Source organism: Magnolia sinica, chromosome 14 (assembly GCF_029962835.1).
Source record: "Magnolia sinica isolate HGM2019 chromosome 14, MsV1, whole genome shotgun sequence".
NCBI classification, from domain to species: Eukaryota; Viridiplantae; Streptophyta; class Magnoliopsida; order Magnoliales; family Magnoliaceae; genus Magnolia; species Magnolia sinica.
In genome coordinates this window covers 81,437,622-81,455,721 of record NC_080586.1, presented here as the reverse complement: position 1 = coordinate 81,455,721, position 18,100 = coordinate 81,437,622, and the positions used below count along the sequence as shown (strand labels likewise).

Below are 18,100 nucleotides of genomic sequence, written 5' to 3'. Positions count from 1 at the left end.
GTTGGTTAAATGTCCACATTATGACTCTCCTTAGGGCCCATTGATAGGCCCATACTTGTTGATAATTCATCACTTTATAACATGCTTAGTATAACTCTATGATTCATGCCCATGCACATCATATATATGCTTGATATGAGGAATGTTTGATCATAGCAAAGCCATTGGGCTGAGACATTTACGGGACTCCTTATGAGACGGAGTGCCCCCACATGAGTGCGTGGTACGCACAGGATTACTACATGATTTGACGATGTGACTTATGCATTCTGTATATGTGTGACTTGATCACTGTACGCCCTAGCGACATCAGGACTGTGGCCTCCACAAGCACATCGTGGATGGTCGTATCGGATACCGAAAATAATGGCTCTAGCATTGTGGGCACTTAGGATGTCCTTGGGTGAAAATTTCAGAACCTTTTTGGTACCAGGAGATGCTTCAACGTCTAGACTGAGTGGATACACGAGCGCCCGAGTGCCGAATACCAGTAGGCCGCCTCTCCCACTGTGTCGTGGTCGGTTAGAAGGGGGTGTGGCCTTATCCGCCCGAGTGAGGGGGCTATAAGCTAGGCTGAGTTTGACCAACTCGCAAATGAGTCCGCTAATGACGAGCCGGGTAGGTATTGGCAGACTACTGGTCAGGCGAATAGTGTGGTCTCTTCCACTTGCTTGACTGTGCAGCTAGGGAGGAGGCAGTCAGTGTAAGGTGTATTAGACCCCGGTGATATCCAGAGAGGAACTGTACTGATATGTGTACTTAATGAGGACTGACATGCTTGTTTTGCATCTCGCATATGACATTTGGCTACATAGGCCTCGCATTGCATGGCCTTGGTATGACCGATAGCATTCATGCCTTGCATTATATAGCTTTGGTATAGCTGATAGCATTTATGGACTTACCCCATATTTCCGCATTACTCTGATATTGCACACTTGGCGCTTGCATTGCGCACACACTTACACCACCCTCTAAGCTTTTAAAAGCTTATGCACGACCGTTGCATGCAGGTAGCATTGGATAGCAGCAGCGCTGAGGCATGAGTGTGCATCTGATCATTTTAGAGCTTTTGATCATCTTGTATTACCCTTTCCGCATTGTATTTAAAAGTTTTTTTGATATAGTGGATACGTGGTGATGTTGTTTTGGTGACTTGGTTATGCTTGTGGTTATGCTCCATTACAAAAAAAATTCATACCGAAAATCCTCCTTGTAGGATCCCAGGATCGGAATCTAGCTTGTGAGTACCGGGATCCGAGAATGGGGTACTACGGAGGCTGTCGGCGCCGGATTCGACGACCGGGAATTTTGTGAGCCTGTTTTTCGAGTTTGGGGCGTGACACCTTGTGCTGTCTATCTTTATAGCTTAGGCATATGTCTCGCTATTCCAGGACCTCCATAATTCAGTTTATATCCTTCATGATTCAGATTCAGTTTTATGTTTTAAGATTCAATTTATCTCTGTAAGTGCAAGTGATGTGTAAGATGTATCACAACTAGTGATTCAAATATTCTATCATAGACGTAATGCGCTCTGGGTAGTGACCCTCTTGGGGCACATAAGTCCTTGAGCTTTCGGGTAATTGTGCACAAATCGATGTGTGAAAGTCGCAACAGCGTCACATCAATCCGGGATTGCATGTCACAAATAGTCGCTCCATGAACAAATTGTGTCACGTAAATCACCCAGCCCATGTGTTGTGCATTCTGAGGAGTTCTCGTAAATCCATAGTAGCGTCGACCATGTCGGTGAATATCCATATAGTGAGAGTGCGGGTCGAGTCGGTTATCTATAGATTGTATTCCACATTATGATGATCACTACGTATGATGTGCCCCACATACTTTGGTAGGCATTCATCTCACGTAGGTTGTTTGCGCATGCTGATACCCTCCTGTTAGTGGAGCACGGGACATATCAGACCCTTACTTTACCTGTTATGAATCTCTTGAATTATTGTTAATCTTAAAGGATAACCTTTACTATGAGTACGACATTGACTCTCTCCCAACCGTACAGATTATGCAGGTGACATACAAATTGAAGACCTAGTGAATATTCTCCCTAAGGAAGATTATCTTGAAAGAACAAAAAGATAACTTAGGATTTAGTTTTATTCTTCCGCTGTGAACTCGATGAATGTAATAAGCTTCCATTGAGAAGGCCTTTCATTGTTCTTTTTACATTGATGAAGTATAATCAATATAGTTAGTATTATTCTTATGAATGCTACCTTCTGAATGTAACTGGATGTGATCCAAATGAAAAAAATAGGGTGCGATTTTCAAAAGCATCCAAGTTATATATTATTAACAATCGGTTTCCTCGGGCACGAGTATAAACTCTGGCCGTGAAAATTCGGGATGTTATAGGTCTACTGTGATTATTTTGATCGAATCCATGTCGTCTATCGAGTTTTGTTTGCCTTATTGGGACATCTGGCAAAAAATGAGGTAGATCTAAGGCTTAGGTGGGCCATACTTTTAAAATTCTAGTTCTAATAGTGGATTCCCATCAACCTAATGGTCGGATTTAGGTTAGAATGAGGGTGAACATTCAAGTAAGCTAGGTTAGTGTCCATACTAAATTGGGTGACAAGATAACTACTGAGTATTGAAGTGTTCGCTAAAGGCTGTAAACAATTTTTTAAAAAGTTTGAAAGGTTTACTTTTAGCTACGTAAATTTTTGTAGCTAAAAAATGCGGATGAGACTTTTAGCGACGAAAATTTTCGTCGCTAAAGGCTGTAAACATTTTTTTCAAACAATTCGAAAGGTTTACTTTTAGCTATGAAAATTTTCGTAGCTAAAAAATGCGGATGAGATTTTTAGCGACGAAAATTTTCGTTGCTAAAGGCTGTAAACAAGACTTTTAGTGATGAAAATTTTCGTCATTAAAGGCTATAAACAATTTCTCAAAAACTTCGAAAGGTTTACTTTTAGCTACGAAACGTTTCATAGCTAAAAAAGTGGATGAGACTTTTAGCGACGAATAGTTTCGTCGCTAAAGGCTATAAACAATTTAACTTTTACCTATGAAAATGTTCGTAGCTAAAAAATGTGGATGAGACTTTTCCCGATGAAAATTTTCGTCGCTAAAGGCTGTAAACAATTTTCTCAACAAATTCGAAAGGTTTACTTTTCGTCGCTAAAGGCTGTAAACAATTTGTCAAAGGTTTCGAAAGGTTTACTTTTAGCTACGAAACTTTTCGTAGCTAAAAAACGTGGATGAGACTTTTAGCGAAAAAAATTGTCGTCGGTAAAGGCTGTAATTTACTTTTAGCTATGAAAATGTTCGTCGCTAAAGGCTGTAAACAATTTTTTTTAAAATTCAAATAGTTTACTTTTAGCTACGAAAATATTCGTAGCTAAAAAATGTAGATGACACTTTTAGCGACGAAAACTTTCGTCACTAAAGGCTATAAACAAATTTTCAGAAAATTCAAAGGTTTACTTTTAGCTACGAAAATCTTCGTAGCTAAAAAACGTGGATGAGGCTTTTAGCGACGAAAATTGTCGTCACTAAAGGCTGTAATTTACTTTTAGTTATGAAAAGTTTCGTCACTAAAGGCTGTAAACAATTTTTTTGAGCTACGAAAATTTTCGTAGCTAAAAAACGTGGATGAGGCTTTTAGCGACGAAAATTGTCGTCACTAAAGGCTGTAATTTACTTTTAGTTATGAAAAGTTTCGTCACTAAAGGCTGTAAACAATTTTTCAAAAAAATTGAAAGGTTTACTTTTAGCTACAAAAAGTTTCATAGCTGAAAAACGTGGATGAGACTTTTAGCTACAAAAAGTTTCATCGCTAAAGGCTATAAATAATTATATATATATATATATATATATATATAAAATTAAAAGGTAATATTTAAATGATTTGTAGTATCACATGAAAAAGAATATTGAAAGTTTAGAAATTTTAACTATGTTTAAGAAAAATTTTGTGAACAAAATAATGCTTTTGAAGAAAAAAATCGGCATTTTGAAATTTTTGAGAAAAAAATAAAATATGAGAAATTTTTTGAGATTTTGAAAATAAAAATTCAAATTTTGTATTTTAAATATTTTTGAAATATTTTATAATAAAAATGATATTTAGTTAAAAGAGTAAAAAAAATATACATTTTGAAAAAAAAATGTTATTTTTAAAAGGAAATTGAAATTTATTTGTGAAAAATAAAATTACTAAATTATTAGGCACATCCACTAATTGATCCTTTAATCGTTTTTTGACAATCTAATCAGTTCAAATTGAAGAGTAAATAATTTCAGATGTTTAAATCAAATTTCACTGAAATTGTTGATTAATCTTGTATGCCCAATATCTTTCTCATATGTAGCTTGATTGAGGTGAGTAACTAGTCAAATTGAGAGTATTGATCAGTAAAATAGAGTGAATGGACCAGACATGTAAAATGGGTCAAATATTCTGGTCAAAATTGTGACCCAAGTTACTGACCTCATGAGAACCTAAGAATTGATGCTAGTAAGTTTTGTAGGCCCCATCATGATGTGTGTCGAACATCAACATAGTGGATTTGATGTGTCCCCTTTAAGTTATGAGATATCTCAAAAATCATCTGTATACGAAGCTCAAGTGGGCCATACCATCTAAAACTATGTGAAGACATCCTAAAAAATATAAAAGCACTTGGTGGGGCCCACATGAGTTTTGGATGCGGTTGAAACTTGCTATGACCCCTCATCCAAGTGGGACACACATAATGAGTGGGTTGGATATGTGAATCACATTTAGGCAGGCCCAATATATGATTATGAATGTTTTAAGGAAACCCCTCTCTACTATATTATGTGGTGTGGCCCACCCAAGTCATGATTGACTTTATTTTTAAGCTCTTGGCCCACCCAAGTCATGGATTGACTTTCTCCATATCGTTCAACGCTTTTATCGGATCATTTTAAGATATTAACTAAAAAATGGGGTGGGTCAAAGGCTTAAGTGGACTACAAAGTGGGGATTGAACATCCGCCATTAAAAATAACATTCACAGAAGTTTTGGATCAAGCTGATGTTTGTGTTTTCTCTTCATTTATATCTTTTTAATATTCTAAATATATATATAGTTTTTATATTATATGAGTGATTTTTTTTTTTTGTTTTTTATAATTAAAAAGTAATATTTAAATGATTTGTAATATCACATGAAAAAGAATATTGAGAAGTTGAAAATTTTTAACAATGTTTGAGAAAAATTTTGAAAACAAAATGATGCTTTTGATGAAAAAAAATCAGCATTTTGAAATTATCGAGAAAATTTTACCGAAAATTCGGGATCAACCCATGCCGGCGTTCATCCATTTTTCGAGATCATTTTAGAAAATTTTTCAAAAAATGAATCATATCCAAAGATTAAATGGACCATACCACAAATAAGGGGAACAGATTGGCTACTCCCCCTGACACCATCCAATGACTGGTGGTTGGTGCTCTGCGGGCCCCACCATGATGTACGTGTTTAATCCATGCCGTCCATCTATTTTTAAAGATCATCTTATGGCATGAGACAAAAAATGAGGCATATCCTAATATGAAATAGACCACATTACAAGAAACAATGTTGAATGAGCGTCAACTTTTTAAAACATTTTGGGGGCCATAAAAGTTTTGGATCGAGATGATTGTTGTTTTTCCCCTTCATCTAGGCCCGTATGACCTCATAAACAGACTGGATGTCAAATAAATAGTACAGTTGACCTTACAATGATTTTAATGATGGATAACCAATAACTATTGTTTTCATGTGGTGTGGTCCACCTGATATTTGAATATGATTCATTTTTGGGCTTATATCATACAATGAGTTGGCAAAACAAATGGATCATATGGATATACAATATATAAATCAAAGTGTGCCCACATCTACCCCATCAGTCAGATGCACCATTCCATGGTGGGCCTAGGGCTTAAAAATCAAGTCAATTTGTGACTTTTTTGGGCCACACCACATACAAAAGTTGAGAGGGGTTACCCTTCATTAAAATATTCATAATCATTTGTTAGGCCCACCGAGATGGGGTTCACAAATCTAGCCCATCCATCATGTGTGTCCCACTTGGATGAGGAGTCAGACCAAGTTTCATATGCACAAAAATTTTAGGTGGGCCCCACCAAGTGCTTTTATATGTTTTAGGCATTTCTTCACATGATTTTAGATGGTATGGCCCACCCAAGTTCCGTATACGGCTGATTTTTGGGATATCCCATAATTTAAAGGGGGCCCATCAAATGCACGGTGTTGATGTTTGACACATGTCATGGTGGGGCCCACACAGCTTGACCTTTGTGTTTAATCCATGCTGTCCCCATGAGGTCAAGCGTGTGGGCCCCACCATGACATGTGTCAAACATCAACACCATGCATTTGATGGGTCCCCTTTAAATTATGGGATATCCCAAAAATCAGCCCATACGGAACTCCGGTGGGCCATACCATCTAAAATCATGTGAAGACATGCCTAAAACATATAAAAGCACTTGGTGGGCCCCACCTAAAATTTGGATGCATCTGAAACTTGGTATAACCCCTCATCCAAGTGGCACACACATAATGGATGGGCTGGATTCGTGGACCACATCTCGGTGGGCCCAAAAAATAATTATGAATGTTTTAATGGAGGGTAACCCCTCTCAACTTTTGTATGTGGTGTGGCTCACACAAGTCATAGATTGATTTGATTTTTAATCCTTGGGCCCACCATGGGATGGTGCATCTAACTGATGGGTAGATTTTTGACACGCATCATGGTGGGGCCCACAGAGCCATACCAGACCCTGGCCTAAATTTGGGGGCCCGCTTAAAAATAGAGCGGTGCCCAAAAAACCCCCAAATCCCAAATATGCTCTCTCTCTCTCTCTCTCTCTCTCTCTCTCTCTCTCGTTCCTGATCTCTCTCTGTCTCTCTCTCTCACTCATTACATCTACCTACAACAAGAACAATGATTCTCGAGCCTTTCATCTGATCAATCTTTCAACGATCGGAGTTTGCAAGCTTAGAGTGGTTGACGCTATGATCTGGTCCTTATTTTGAGGGATTTTTCAGTTTTTGTGGTTTTTCTGAGGATCAGAAGTGGTTTTTGGAGCTGGATTTAAGGTTTTTGTTGTGAAAAGTATGGAGAGAGTTTTAGGGACCTGAAGATCTAATTCTCATCTGGTTGATTTGATTCTGGTAGGAATCGTCGTGGAGATTCTGGCATCAGTGAGCGGTTAGGATTATGCAGCAACAAGGAGGATCGGTTTAGGTATTTTTGTAATTTATTGGGAATTTTTGTGTTGCAGCTAGTGCACCCTGTTGGGGATTTGCTCTGCGGAATCACATAGATCTAGATCTAGATCTAGGATAGCAATTCAATAGTAACAAGCAATCACAGAAGAACACAGAGTTTTAACGTGGAAAACGCTTGCGGGAAAAAACTACGGCACAAAGCGACAAAAATCCACTATGAAAAGAAAGTTATAAGAGAGAGGACTTACTCGATTCAAACAACCTTGAATCTTACTCTTGCTACACCCTTTGATAACCCTAAAACCCCTTTAGAAAGCTTTAGAATAATTTCCCACCCCTAGACAAACCTTAGGGACACCTATTTATAGTTTAGGCAACTTCCCTTTCGTATCCCAGTTACAAAAGGACTCAGATTTTCGCAATCCGTAAAATCGCGGAATGAATCTGCGTAACCACGACTGGTCGAGCATCCTGGACATCAAAAGACCCAAGTCGCTGGATTTTGAGTTGAGCAGGCTACGACTGGTCGTGTAACTCCCACGACCGGTCGTGCACGGTAATTTTCAGATTTAAGACATCTGACAACAATCTCCACCATGTCCTCAATCTTCAACCGTATAGCTCCTGGATCTCTTCTCTTATCTCTTCATCGCATTATAGCTTTAATCAACGCTTCTCGTTCATACTTCGTCCTTCTTTTACGCTATTGCCAAGCCCAGAGAAGTTGCACAGAACTTGAACTTCTTGATAGGAACGACCTTAGTGAGCATGTCTGCTGGATTCACGCTAGTGTGAATCTTTTCCAGTGTAACGCCTCCTTCCTCAAGCACCTGCCGGATAAAGTGGTGACGAACATCAATGTGTTTAGTACGTGAGTGATAAACAGAATTTTTAGCCAAATTAATAGTGCTCTTGCTGTCACAATTAACCAGCACGGCCTCCTGCTGAAGTCCCAATTGATTTATCATGCCTCTGAGCCAAACACCTTCTTTAATCACTTCCGTCACTGCCATATATTCTGCTTCGGTCATGGAAAGAGCCACCACAGACTGAAGCTTCGACATCCAACTGATTACTCCACCTGAAAGTATAAACAAGTATCCTGAAGTAGACTTCCTGGAATCTATACTGCCTGCATAGTCAGAATCCACATACCCTACCAACTTTGTCCCTATTTTTTACAAAGTTAAGACGCAGTCTTTCGTACCTAGAATATATCGAAGTAGCCATTTCACCGCTTCCCAATGTTGCTTGCCGGGGTTTGACATGTATCTGCTCACAACACTAACTGCCTGTGAAATATCCGGTCTCGTATAGACCATGACATACATTAAACTGCCAACTGCATTCGAATAGGGCACATGAGACATAACCTGCTTTTCCTCATTGGATTTAGGACATTGTTCTGAGGAAAGCTTGAAGTGAGTCGCATGGGAAACGCTCACCGACTTTGCCTGATCCATCCCATACTTGATCAATACCTTTTCAAGGTATTCTGCCTGTGATAACTAAAGCCTGCTTCTCTCTCCATCTCTATGAATATCTATGTCGAGAACCCTCTTTGTAGCCTCCAGATCTTTCATCTCGAATGTCCCTGATAACTGAGTCTTCAGTACGTTGATTTCAGACATATCATGACAGGCGATCAACATATCATCAATATACAGTACTAGGATGATGAATTTTGCATCACTTAGTGTCTTGTAATAGACACAGTGATCGTATTCACTCTGAGCAAATTTCTGACTCATCATGAAAGAATCAAATTTTTTATACCACTGCCTAAGCGACTGTTCCAGGCTGTACAATGACCTCATTAACCTGCAAACCTTTTTCTCTGCCCCTTTAACTTCGTAGCCCTCTGGTTGCTTCATGTAGATCTGCTCTTCCAATTCCTCGTCAGGAATGCAATCTTCACATCCATCTATTCTACCTCGAGATCGTATTGGGCAACCAGCGCCAATACGAATCTGATAGATACCTGCTTAACCACTGACGCGAATATCTCTGTGAAATCGATTTCTTCACTCTGAGCATAACCCTTCGCTACCAACCTTGCTTTGTATCTATCCTGTTTCTTTTTGAATAACCACTTGCATCCGATCACTTTTCGGCTCATAGGAAGCTCCACCAGCTCCCATGTGTGATTTTTGTGCAACGAGTCCATCTCATCGTCCATAGCCGCCTTCCACTTTTCTGCATCAGGCTCATCAAGAGCCTCCTGAATAGTAGATGGGTCACCCTCATCTGTAATGAGGGCATATGCAATATTGGAGTCGTCCCTATATCTTGCCGGTAACATGCGATCACGCGGTGGATTCCTTCTCACAGGTGGCTGCTCCACCTGATCATGTACCTCTGTCTTCGCATCTGTCTCTGCCTGTGTATCATCTGTATCAATCTGGACGTCTACGATCACCTTTTCCGGTTCCTCTTGCTCCTTTTGATCATTCTTGCGAAATAGGGAGCTTTCATCGAATCTGACGTCACGGCTAGTGATGACCTTGCGTGTGACCTTGTCGAATAACCTGTAACCTTTCACACCAATGCCATAGCCGACAAAGATATACTTTTTGGCCCTATGGTCTAGCTTATCTCTCTCAACTGACGGTACATGAGAGTAAGCCTCACAACCAAATATGCGTAGATCTGAGTAGTCGAGTTTCTGACCACTCCATACTTCCTCTGAGATTTTACATTCAATTGCCGTTGAAGGAGAACGGTTCACCAAATAACAAGCCGTGTTAACGGCCTCAGTCCATAGGTCCTTGCCCAACGTAGCATTACTTAACATGCATCTGGCCCTCTCTAGGAGAGTCCGATTCATTCGCTCAGCCACACCGTTTTGCTTGGGCGTGTGGTGCACTGTGTTGTGCCTGATGATCCCTCCGTCCTTACAATAATAATTAAATTCAGTGGAAGTAAATTCTCCACCATTGTCAGTCCTTAAAATCTTTATTTTTTGCCCTAACTGTTTTTCCACCATTACCTTCCATTGGTTGAATATGGTGAAAACTTCGGATTTACATTTCATGAAGTAAACCCAAACTTTCCTGGAGTAGTCGTCAATGAATGAAACAAACCATGACGACCCCTCAATGGAAACTTCTGGCGATGGCCCCCATATGTCAGAGTGCACATAATTAAGCACTCCCTTACAAACATGTTTTCCAGATTTAAAAGACAGTCTAGATTGTTTACCATATATACAATGCTCGCATATATCTAAATTAAAAAATTTAAAAACTGGAATCAAACACCGATCAGAAAGTACCTTCATGCCCCGCTTGCTCATGTGGTCCAGACGAGCATGCCACATACGTAGAGACATGGAGTCTGCAATAGCTGCTGCCGCTCCACTTGCTGAAGTTCTCCCAATCAACCTGTAAAGGCTTCCGTGCCTCTGCGCTCTTATAACTACGAGTGCCCCTTTTGAAACTTTAAGGACACCATCAATACCAGTGAACTTGCACCCTATAGCCTCGAGTGCACTGAGAGAAATCAGACTTTTCTTCATATCAGGAACGTGCCTGGCGTTAGTTAAAGTATGCTCCATCCCATCAAACATCTTGATACTCACTGTACCAATAGCCACAACATTACAAGCATTGTCATTGCCTATAAAAACCTGTCCACCATCGCATTCCTTGTAACTGGCGAACCAACTCCGATGAGGAGTCATGTGATAAGATGCTCCTGTGTCAAGTATCCACTCATCTTTATGATTGTTGTGTAAGTGACCAATCATGAAAACAGACAGAACATCACCACCACTTGATTCTTCATCAGATGTGACCATATTGGCCTCCTTGGAAGAAGCCGCTGAATTTTCTTTCTTCGTTTTAGGATTTCTACAATCCTTCTTCATGTGTCCAGATAACTCACAATTCCAACACTTTAATTTTCCTTTGCCCTTACCCTTAGATTTGGATCTAGGTCTTGAGGATCCTGTACCTCTCTCAGAATCTCTGCCCCTCATAATCAGTGCATCGGAAGATGCCCCCATGTCACCGTTTAACTTTCTCATAGCTTTTTCTTGAAGGGCTGAGATAATGGTGTCAACACTTAGGGTTTTATTTGCGGTGCACATCGTGTCCCTGAAAGACTCATTTGATGCAGGAAGAGAATTCAACAATATACATGCTTGTTCCTCATCTTTGACCGCTTCCTCCATATCCAGCAATTTGCACATCAATTTATTAAAGTTGCTGATATGGGCTTCTAGATCTCCACCCTCTGTCATCTTGAAGGAATAACACTGTAGCTTCAAGTGTAGGCGATTTTCAGAGGACTTCTCTGCATATATGTTCTCTAACTTTGTCCATATACTAGCCGCAGTTTTCTCCTTCAAAACATTATAGAGAACTTCATCCGTGAGACATAAACGGATAGAGGCTAAAGCATTACTATCAAGGTTTTCCCATTCATCATCTTTCATGGTAGATTTCCGCTCCTCAAGAGCCTTAATCTTGCCTTGCTTGGTTAACAGGCTAATCATCGTAACCTTCCATAACTCAAAATTATTTTTGCCTGAGTACTTCTCAATAACAAACTTGCCGTTTCCTAGTATTACTAATCCTGCAGATTCAGATCTGTGCCCCAACGATTTTCTCTGATACCACTTGTTGGGGATTTGCTCTGCGGAATCACACAGATCTAGATATAGGATAACAATTCAATAGTAACAAGCAATCATGGAAGAACACAAAGTTTTAACGTGGAAAACCCTTGCGGAAAAAAATCACGGCACAAAGCGACAGAAATCCACTATGAAAAGAAAGTTACAAGAGAGAGGACTTACCCGATTCAATCAACCTTGAATCTTACCCTTACTACACCCTTTGATAACCCTAGAACTCCTTTAGAAAGCTTTCGAATAATTTTCCACTCCTAGAAAAATCCTAGGGACACCTATTTATAGTTTAGGCAACTTTCCTTTCGCATCCCAGTTGCGAAAGGACTCAGATTTTCGCAATCCGCAAAATCACAGAATGAATCTGCGTAACCACGACTGGTCGAAGGATGGCCATGACTAGTCGTAAGACCCCTATGACCGGTCGTGACATCCCCTCGACCGGTCGAGCATCCCGGACATCAAAAGACCCAAGTCGCTGGACTTTGAGTCGAGCAGGCTATGACTGGTCGTGTAACTCCCACGACCGGTCGTGCACGGTAATTTTCAGATTTAAGACATCTGACAACACCCCCTTTCATTTACTTCTCTATGTATTTCATATTTCTCCATAAGGGGGTTGATTGTTGAGTTAGAACCCCTTCAGTTTGGGAACACTCATCATTTGTTTCTTTGAGTTTTTAGGACATTGCTAGAGAGCACCCGGAAAGATTTTTTGGTGGTTGTACTTTCAAATGCACTGTAACTTTCCTGGTCCATGTAATTTTCAAGAAGAAAATTGGGTGCATGCACCTGGTAACGTCTTTTCTTCAATAACTTCTTTAACAATACAACTAATGATGGGAAGATTCAGACACTTGGTTTTGTTGTTCTTGTTGAGCAGCATTGAAAAAATCAGAGGAAATTCATGCATAAATATATCAGAGTTTTTTTCTCTATTTTTTTTGGCAATATGAAACGTTGGTTTTGGTTGTTTTTCAAAGCAATGGTACACACCAGTTGTTTGATTGAGTGCTTCATAGAGTTTTGGAAGTTGGTTTTTGTCCTGATGTCGGGATTTGATAGTTTGATCATTGAAATTGAAAGATATATACAGGTTCTGGATGTAAATCTATATGAAGCACCATTCAGTCAGCTGTTGCTGCACTGATCTTAGATAGAAATTTTGATTCTTGGAAATTAGGTTGGAACATTTAGCCTCTCCATTGTATATTGTCTACGTTCCTTCATTGCTTCCTTTCCTCTGTTTTCTCAATAAAATTTCATTAAATTTTCATTGAAAGATAACCATTTTTAGGTTGTGTATGGTGCAACTCATTGTATCTATAAAATAATCGTATATATTAACAATATTTAAAAAATATATACTTCATTTGGATTGTGCCCAACAGAATCAAGTTGGAAGTGTGTTGTTCAGTCAAATAGGAAATGTCAAAAAATGATAATTTTTAGTAGTGTTTGTAATGAGGAAGAAGCCCTTCAACTCTAATTGAAGTTGAAGTATGGAGTGACCCTTCTGGACAGATTGGATACCTTTTATACATAATGGTGGTATCCACATGTGAGCAAAAATCGAACGCCTCAAGATGAGGGTATTGTTGTGTTATTTTTCTGTGAAAGAAATATCACATCCTGTGACGTAAGGGACCAATGCAATGGATAATTCTTCGTTATTTCACATTACTGGGAAACATTAATAACTTTCATCTTCTCCATTTGAAACAATGGTCGTAATTCAATTCACTTGCGCTTCTAAAAACCGCTTAATTAATGGTTTTGGAATTTGTTTTTGGGCATCTGAGTTTCTTCCATGAAAGTGTTGCTTCTACAAATCTAATCACTTAAAGAATGTTGCACACTCCAGTTTTCCTCATGATATGAGTTTACACAATTATCTCCAAGAAAAAGAGGTTGTTTTGTTCCCTGTTGTATTGATATCACCTTCCTTGGATGATGATAGGTTTTCTATATGCATCAGCATCAGCATCAGCATAAAAATAATATATGTTTCAACACTATCACATAGTCATATACAGCACCATGTCGGATTTTCCAACAGTGACAGGTTTAATTGTCTGGTACAGTCACATGTTTTTGTGCCTATGTTACTTTGAAGATGACTCCTTTCTAGTATTATCTTAAATGAACCCATTCTTTTTCATCACAAGTATATATAAATACTTCTAACGTTGATGACTATCTTGTGGAATCAATAATTAGACTAGCCACAGACTCCAATGCAGGAGAAGTTTATTACAGGTACTCAATTAGAACCAAGCATCATTTCATCCAATCCCCAATAAGAATTTCTGATTTTTCTTGGAAAATGTATTTTAACTTTAACAGTTGCCAGCTTATGTTGGAAAATGTTTTGTTTGAATTTTGAAATTTGATTTGGATACTACAATGGATGGCTCCATCTTACATGTGATTATATGGTAGGATGTTATTTTTCCACCTTATACACCGTTTCTAAGTCATTCTCTATATATCGGTATTTTGATTAAATAAATGAAGTTTGAAATTGTGTTGATTGGTGGCTCTCTCTGTAATAATCTTATATTTTAGAATGGTATTTGGTGCTCTACTGATATCTGTCGAAGAAGACAGATTTTGCAATTTCTCATTTGGTAGAACTGATTGTTTGAATATCTTGTTTCCATACCAAGATTTCTCATTTTTCTGTTCCCCATTGTTTTTTGTGATTTTCACTTTGTACCTTCTTCTTTGAATTCTTTTATAATAGTTAGCATGTTGGCAAATAGTTCTTTGTGGCATTGGCAATGGAATTCAGCTCAGTTCTAGATATAAGGCATTATATTGAATGGACAGTCAAATCTTGGTGTAAATATTTTTATTAGTTGATTTTTTCTTTCCCTTTTTTTTTTTTTTTTTTTTTCTGTGTGGCATTGGCAATGGAATTGTGCAGCATGGGATTTTGAACAATAGAAGGCAGAAAGCAGGTCTTGACTAAGGTGAGTACTGCGGTTTTATCCTTGACAAGTTTTTTCTCAACATCACTTGACAGTTTCGTCCTCTTGAGTACTTGTCATTGCCTCTGGTGACTATTGTAGTAGCAAAGAAAAGGTCTTCACCTAAAAAAAAAGGTTCTTATTAAACAATTTTATAAGACAAATATTGACTCGGCTAAGTTTTCATGGCCCGGTGGATTGGCCAAGTCAATGCAAAACTTGGCCGATTTTTGTATAGGACTGATGCATAGTATGAATCAGCCGAGTGGTTGCAGGTTTACATATCTGGGGCTAGTGCTTTTTCAGGATGAGTAGTGGCTCGAGCTGTTAGTGAGGTTGTAGTTGGCAATCCGGTCAAGTGAGATCTTACACATTTCATTCCATGTTAGCATTATGTTGCTTGTTCTATTTTATATTTGAATGTTGTTTATTTATTTATCTCTCTCTCTCTCTCTTATATATATATATATATATATATATATATATATATATATATATATATATATATATATATATATATATATATATATATATATATATATATCTATAAGGCCCATTTGATGAGGTCCGATTGTTACATGGGTGTCCCTTAACATATGGTGGAAGTGTCTTCTTACCGAGAAATTAGTGTTGAGGACCACCATCTATGTGATCTAAGATTCCCTTGTTACATGGGTGTCCCTTAACATATGGTGGAAGTGTCTTCATACCGAGAAATTAGTGTTGAGGACCACCATCTATGTGATCTAAGATTCCCAACCAAAGGGAATTACATGAACATCTCTTTGATTGATTGTTGGGGTCACAACATGACAACCTCTCATGCATTTAGAGGCAAGATCATGTCCATAACATCTGGCTCTGATTTCAGCTGTGGCCTATTTGCTGAGAACAGGAATGCTTTTTGTTGGGGGTGATGAAACTATGAGTGGGGTTTTGAGCTTGATTCCTAGACATGCAAGGTTTCAGATGATTTCAGCTAGTGAGTTTCTGTTCCTGGCCCTTTTTGTTTTTAATTTACAGGATGTTTCATCATTTCTTGAATTGTATTTTTTTTTTCTTGGAATGTTTTGAATTTCTTGAAAGTTGAAAATATTTGTTTCATCATTTCTTGTTTTTATTGTCTAAAACTAGGAGTTTCTTCTATAACAACATGTCTAAAAGTTCAATGATGTATGTTCCAGATGGAATTGCCGGACTTGCTTCATATTCGAATCAGCTGGTATCCAGTTTCAAATTTTCTCTTATTTACATAACTTGGAAACAAGCCACACACATTAATTTCTATCTGATCATCTCTTACCTCTTGTCATTTCTCATGGTAGGACATGGAACATTTTGGAGATGTTGGTTCCTTGGATGATAATGTGGAATCGTTCTTGTCACATGATGATGGAGATGCAAGGGACATATTTGGTACATTAAAAAGAAGTCCAACAGAGCACAATACAACGTCTTCAAAGGGTAATTGATTTTCTTTTATGTCATTTTTGGACAGACACTGCAATTATCTGAAGCTATTATAAATTGGGGTGCAGCTTGGTTAGGTGGGGTCATGTTTAGGGTCAATCTGAGCCCAACCTGACCTCAAGAGGACCCAACCTGCAATCTGACCCAGCCCTAATTCCAACCTTAGGTGCCCAACCCAAACCGAATCCGAACCAACCCAAACCGAATCCGACCTAAATCTAAAACCTAAATGTATTCTCAAATCCTTAAACCAAACCTACACCTAATCCTAATCTCAACTCCCTAACCTAAACTTAAACCTAACTTGAAAACCCAAACCTAAACCCGATCCTGAACCTGAACCCGATTTCCTAAACCTAAACTTATAACCTTAACTTAAACCTATTCTCAAATCCCAAAACCTATAACCTAAACTTAAACCTAATCCCAGATGAATTGGACTTCTATCTTGAGAAAACGCCATGATTTCAGGTAGTTATTATTGTAATGGAAAGTTAAAAAAATTAAAAGAGAGAGAGAGATAATGAATTCATGGAAAGAAATGTTATTTATCATGAAGGCTGCTTTCGCCGGGTTTGATGTAGAAATCGTCGCTAACTTCACAGAAAGACAAATAGCATCAGTGGCCACATATTGCAACCTGGATTTAAACAATGTTCGAGGTGCCGTCAACAATGTTAACAGAATCTTCCAGGTCAGATTGTTGATTGGACCTGATTTTATTTAAATGATCTTGATAATCCATTTTATTTAAATGAGCAGACTCGGATGTGCGTCGGAGCTATTCGGATATTGAGTGGGGGTCCTTGGAAGGTGGGAACCACTGTTATGACCATGATGAAGCTGTTCATTTCCTATGGACAACATTGGAGTGGCCTGACTATTTGGACAGGTCGTGTTTATATCTGTATTTGCTCGAAATCGATGGAGCAGACCCAGATGTGCGTCGGAGCTATCCGAATGTTGAGTGGGGGTCCCTGGAAGGTGGGAACCGCTGTTATGACCATGATGAAGTTGTTCATTTCCTATGGATAGCATTGGAGTGGCCTAACCATTTGGACAGGCCGTGTTTATATCTGTATTTGCTCAAAATTGATTGAGCAGACCGGATGTGCGTCGAAGCTATCCAAATGTTGAGTGGGGGTCCCTGGAAGGTGGTAACCGCTGTTATGATCATGATGAAGCTATCCATTTTCTATGGACAGCATTGGAGTGGCCTGACCATTTGGACAGGCCGTGTTTATATCTGTATTTGCTCGAAATTGATGAAGTAGACCCGGATGTGTGTCAGAGCTATCCGGATGTTGAGTGGGGGTCCCTGCAAAGTAGGAACCGCTGTTATGACCATGATGAAGCTGTCCATTTCCTATGGACAGCATTGGAGTGGCCTGGCCATTTGGACAGGCCGTGTTTATATCTGTATTTGCAAGGACCACACCCTTAACCTATAACCTAAACCTATTCTCAAATCCCAAAACCTATAACTTAAACCTAAACCTTAACCAAAAACCTATAACCTATAACCAAAAATCTATAACCTAAACCTAAACCTACACCTAATCCTAATCTCAACTCCCTAACCTAAACCTAAACCTAAACTTGAAAACCCAAACCTAAACCTGATCCTGAACCCGAACCCGATTTCCTAAACCTAAACTTATAACCTTAACCTAAGCCTATTCTCAAATTTCAAAACCTATAACCTAAACCTAAACCTATATAACCTTAACCTCAACCTAAAACTTAAACTATAACCTAAACCTCAACTTATAACCTTA

At 38.8% G+C, this 18,100-nt stretch overlaps 2 protein-coding genes and 1 long non-coding RNA gene across 5 annotated transcripts in view; 2 read left to right on the top strand and 1 right to left on the bottom strand.

Annotated features, from left to right (window-relative positions):
- LOC131224724 (receptor-like protein EIX2) overlaps positions 1–18,100 on the bottom strand; it is a 190,394-nt gene that overhangs the window by 111,588 nt on the left and 60,706 nt on the right. The window lies entirely within an intron of this gene.
- LOC131224736 (uncharacterized) lies at positions 6,876–15,290 on the top strand. 2 transcript variants are annotated; one of them, XR_009161164.1, is made up of 4 exons: positions 6,876–7,039; positions 7,195–7,263; positions 14,810–14,855; positions 15,128–15,290. It is a non-coding gene; the product is annotated as an uncharacterized LOC131224736 (long non-coding RNA). The 2 variants fall into 2 exon arrangements; XR_009161163.1 differs by having other exon boundaries at positions 6,876–7,263.
- LOC131224731 (transcriptional corepressor LEUNIG_HOMOLOG-like) lies at positions 15,572–17,401 on the top strand. 2 transcript variants are annotated; one of them, XR_009161157.1, is made up of 3 exons: positions 15,572–15,834; positions 15,987–16,074; positions 16,178–17,401. XR_009161157.1 is itself a non-coding variant. In XM_058220051.1 (3 exons), the coding sequence occupies exons 1-3, from the start codon at positions 15,750–15,752 to the stop codon at positions 16,322–16,324; spliced, it is 270 nt and encodes an 89-aa protein (XP_058076034.1). In that variant the 5' UTR covers positions 15,572–15,749; the 3' UTR covers positions 16,325–17,401. The 2 variants fall into 2 exon arrangements, 1 of the variants encoding a protein (XP_058076034.1); XM_058220051.1 differs by having other exon boundaries at positions 16,037–16,074.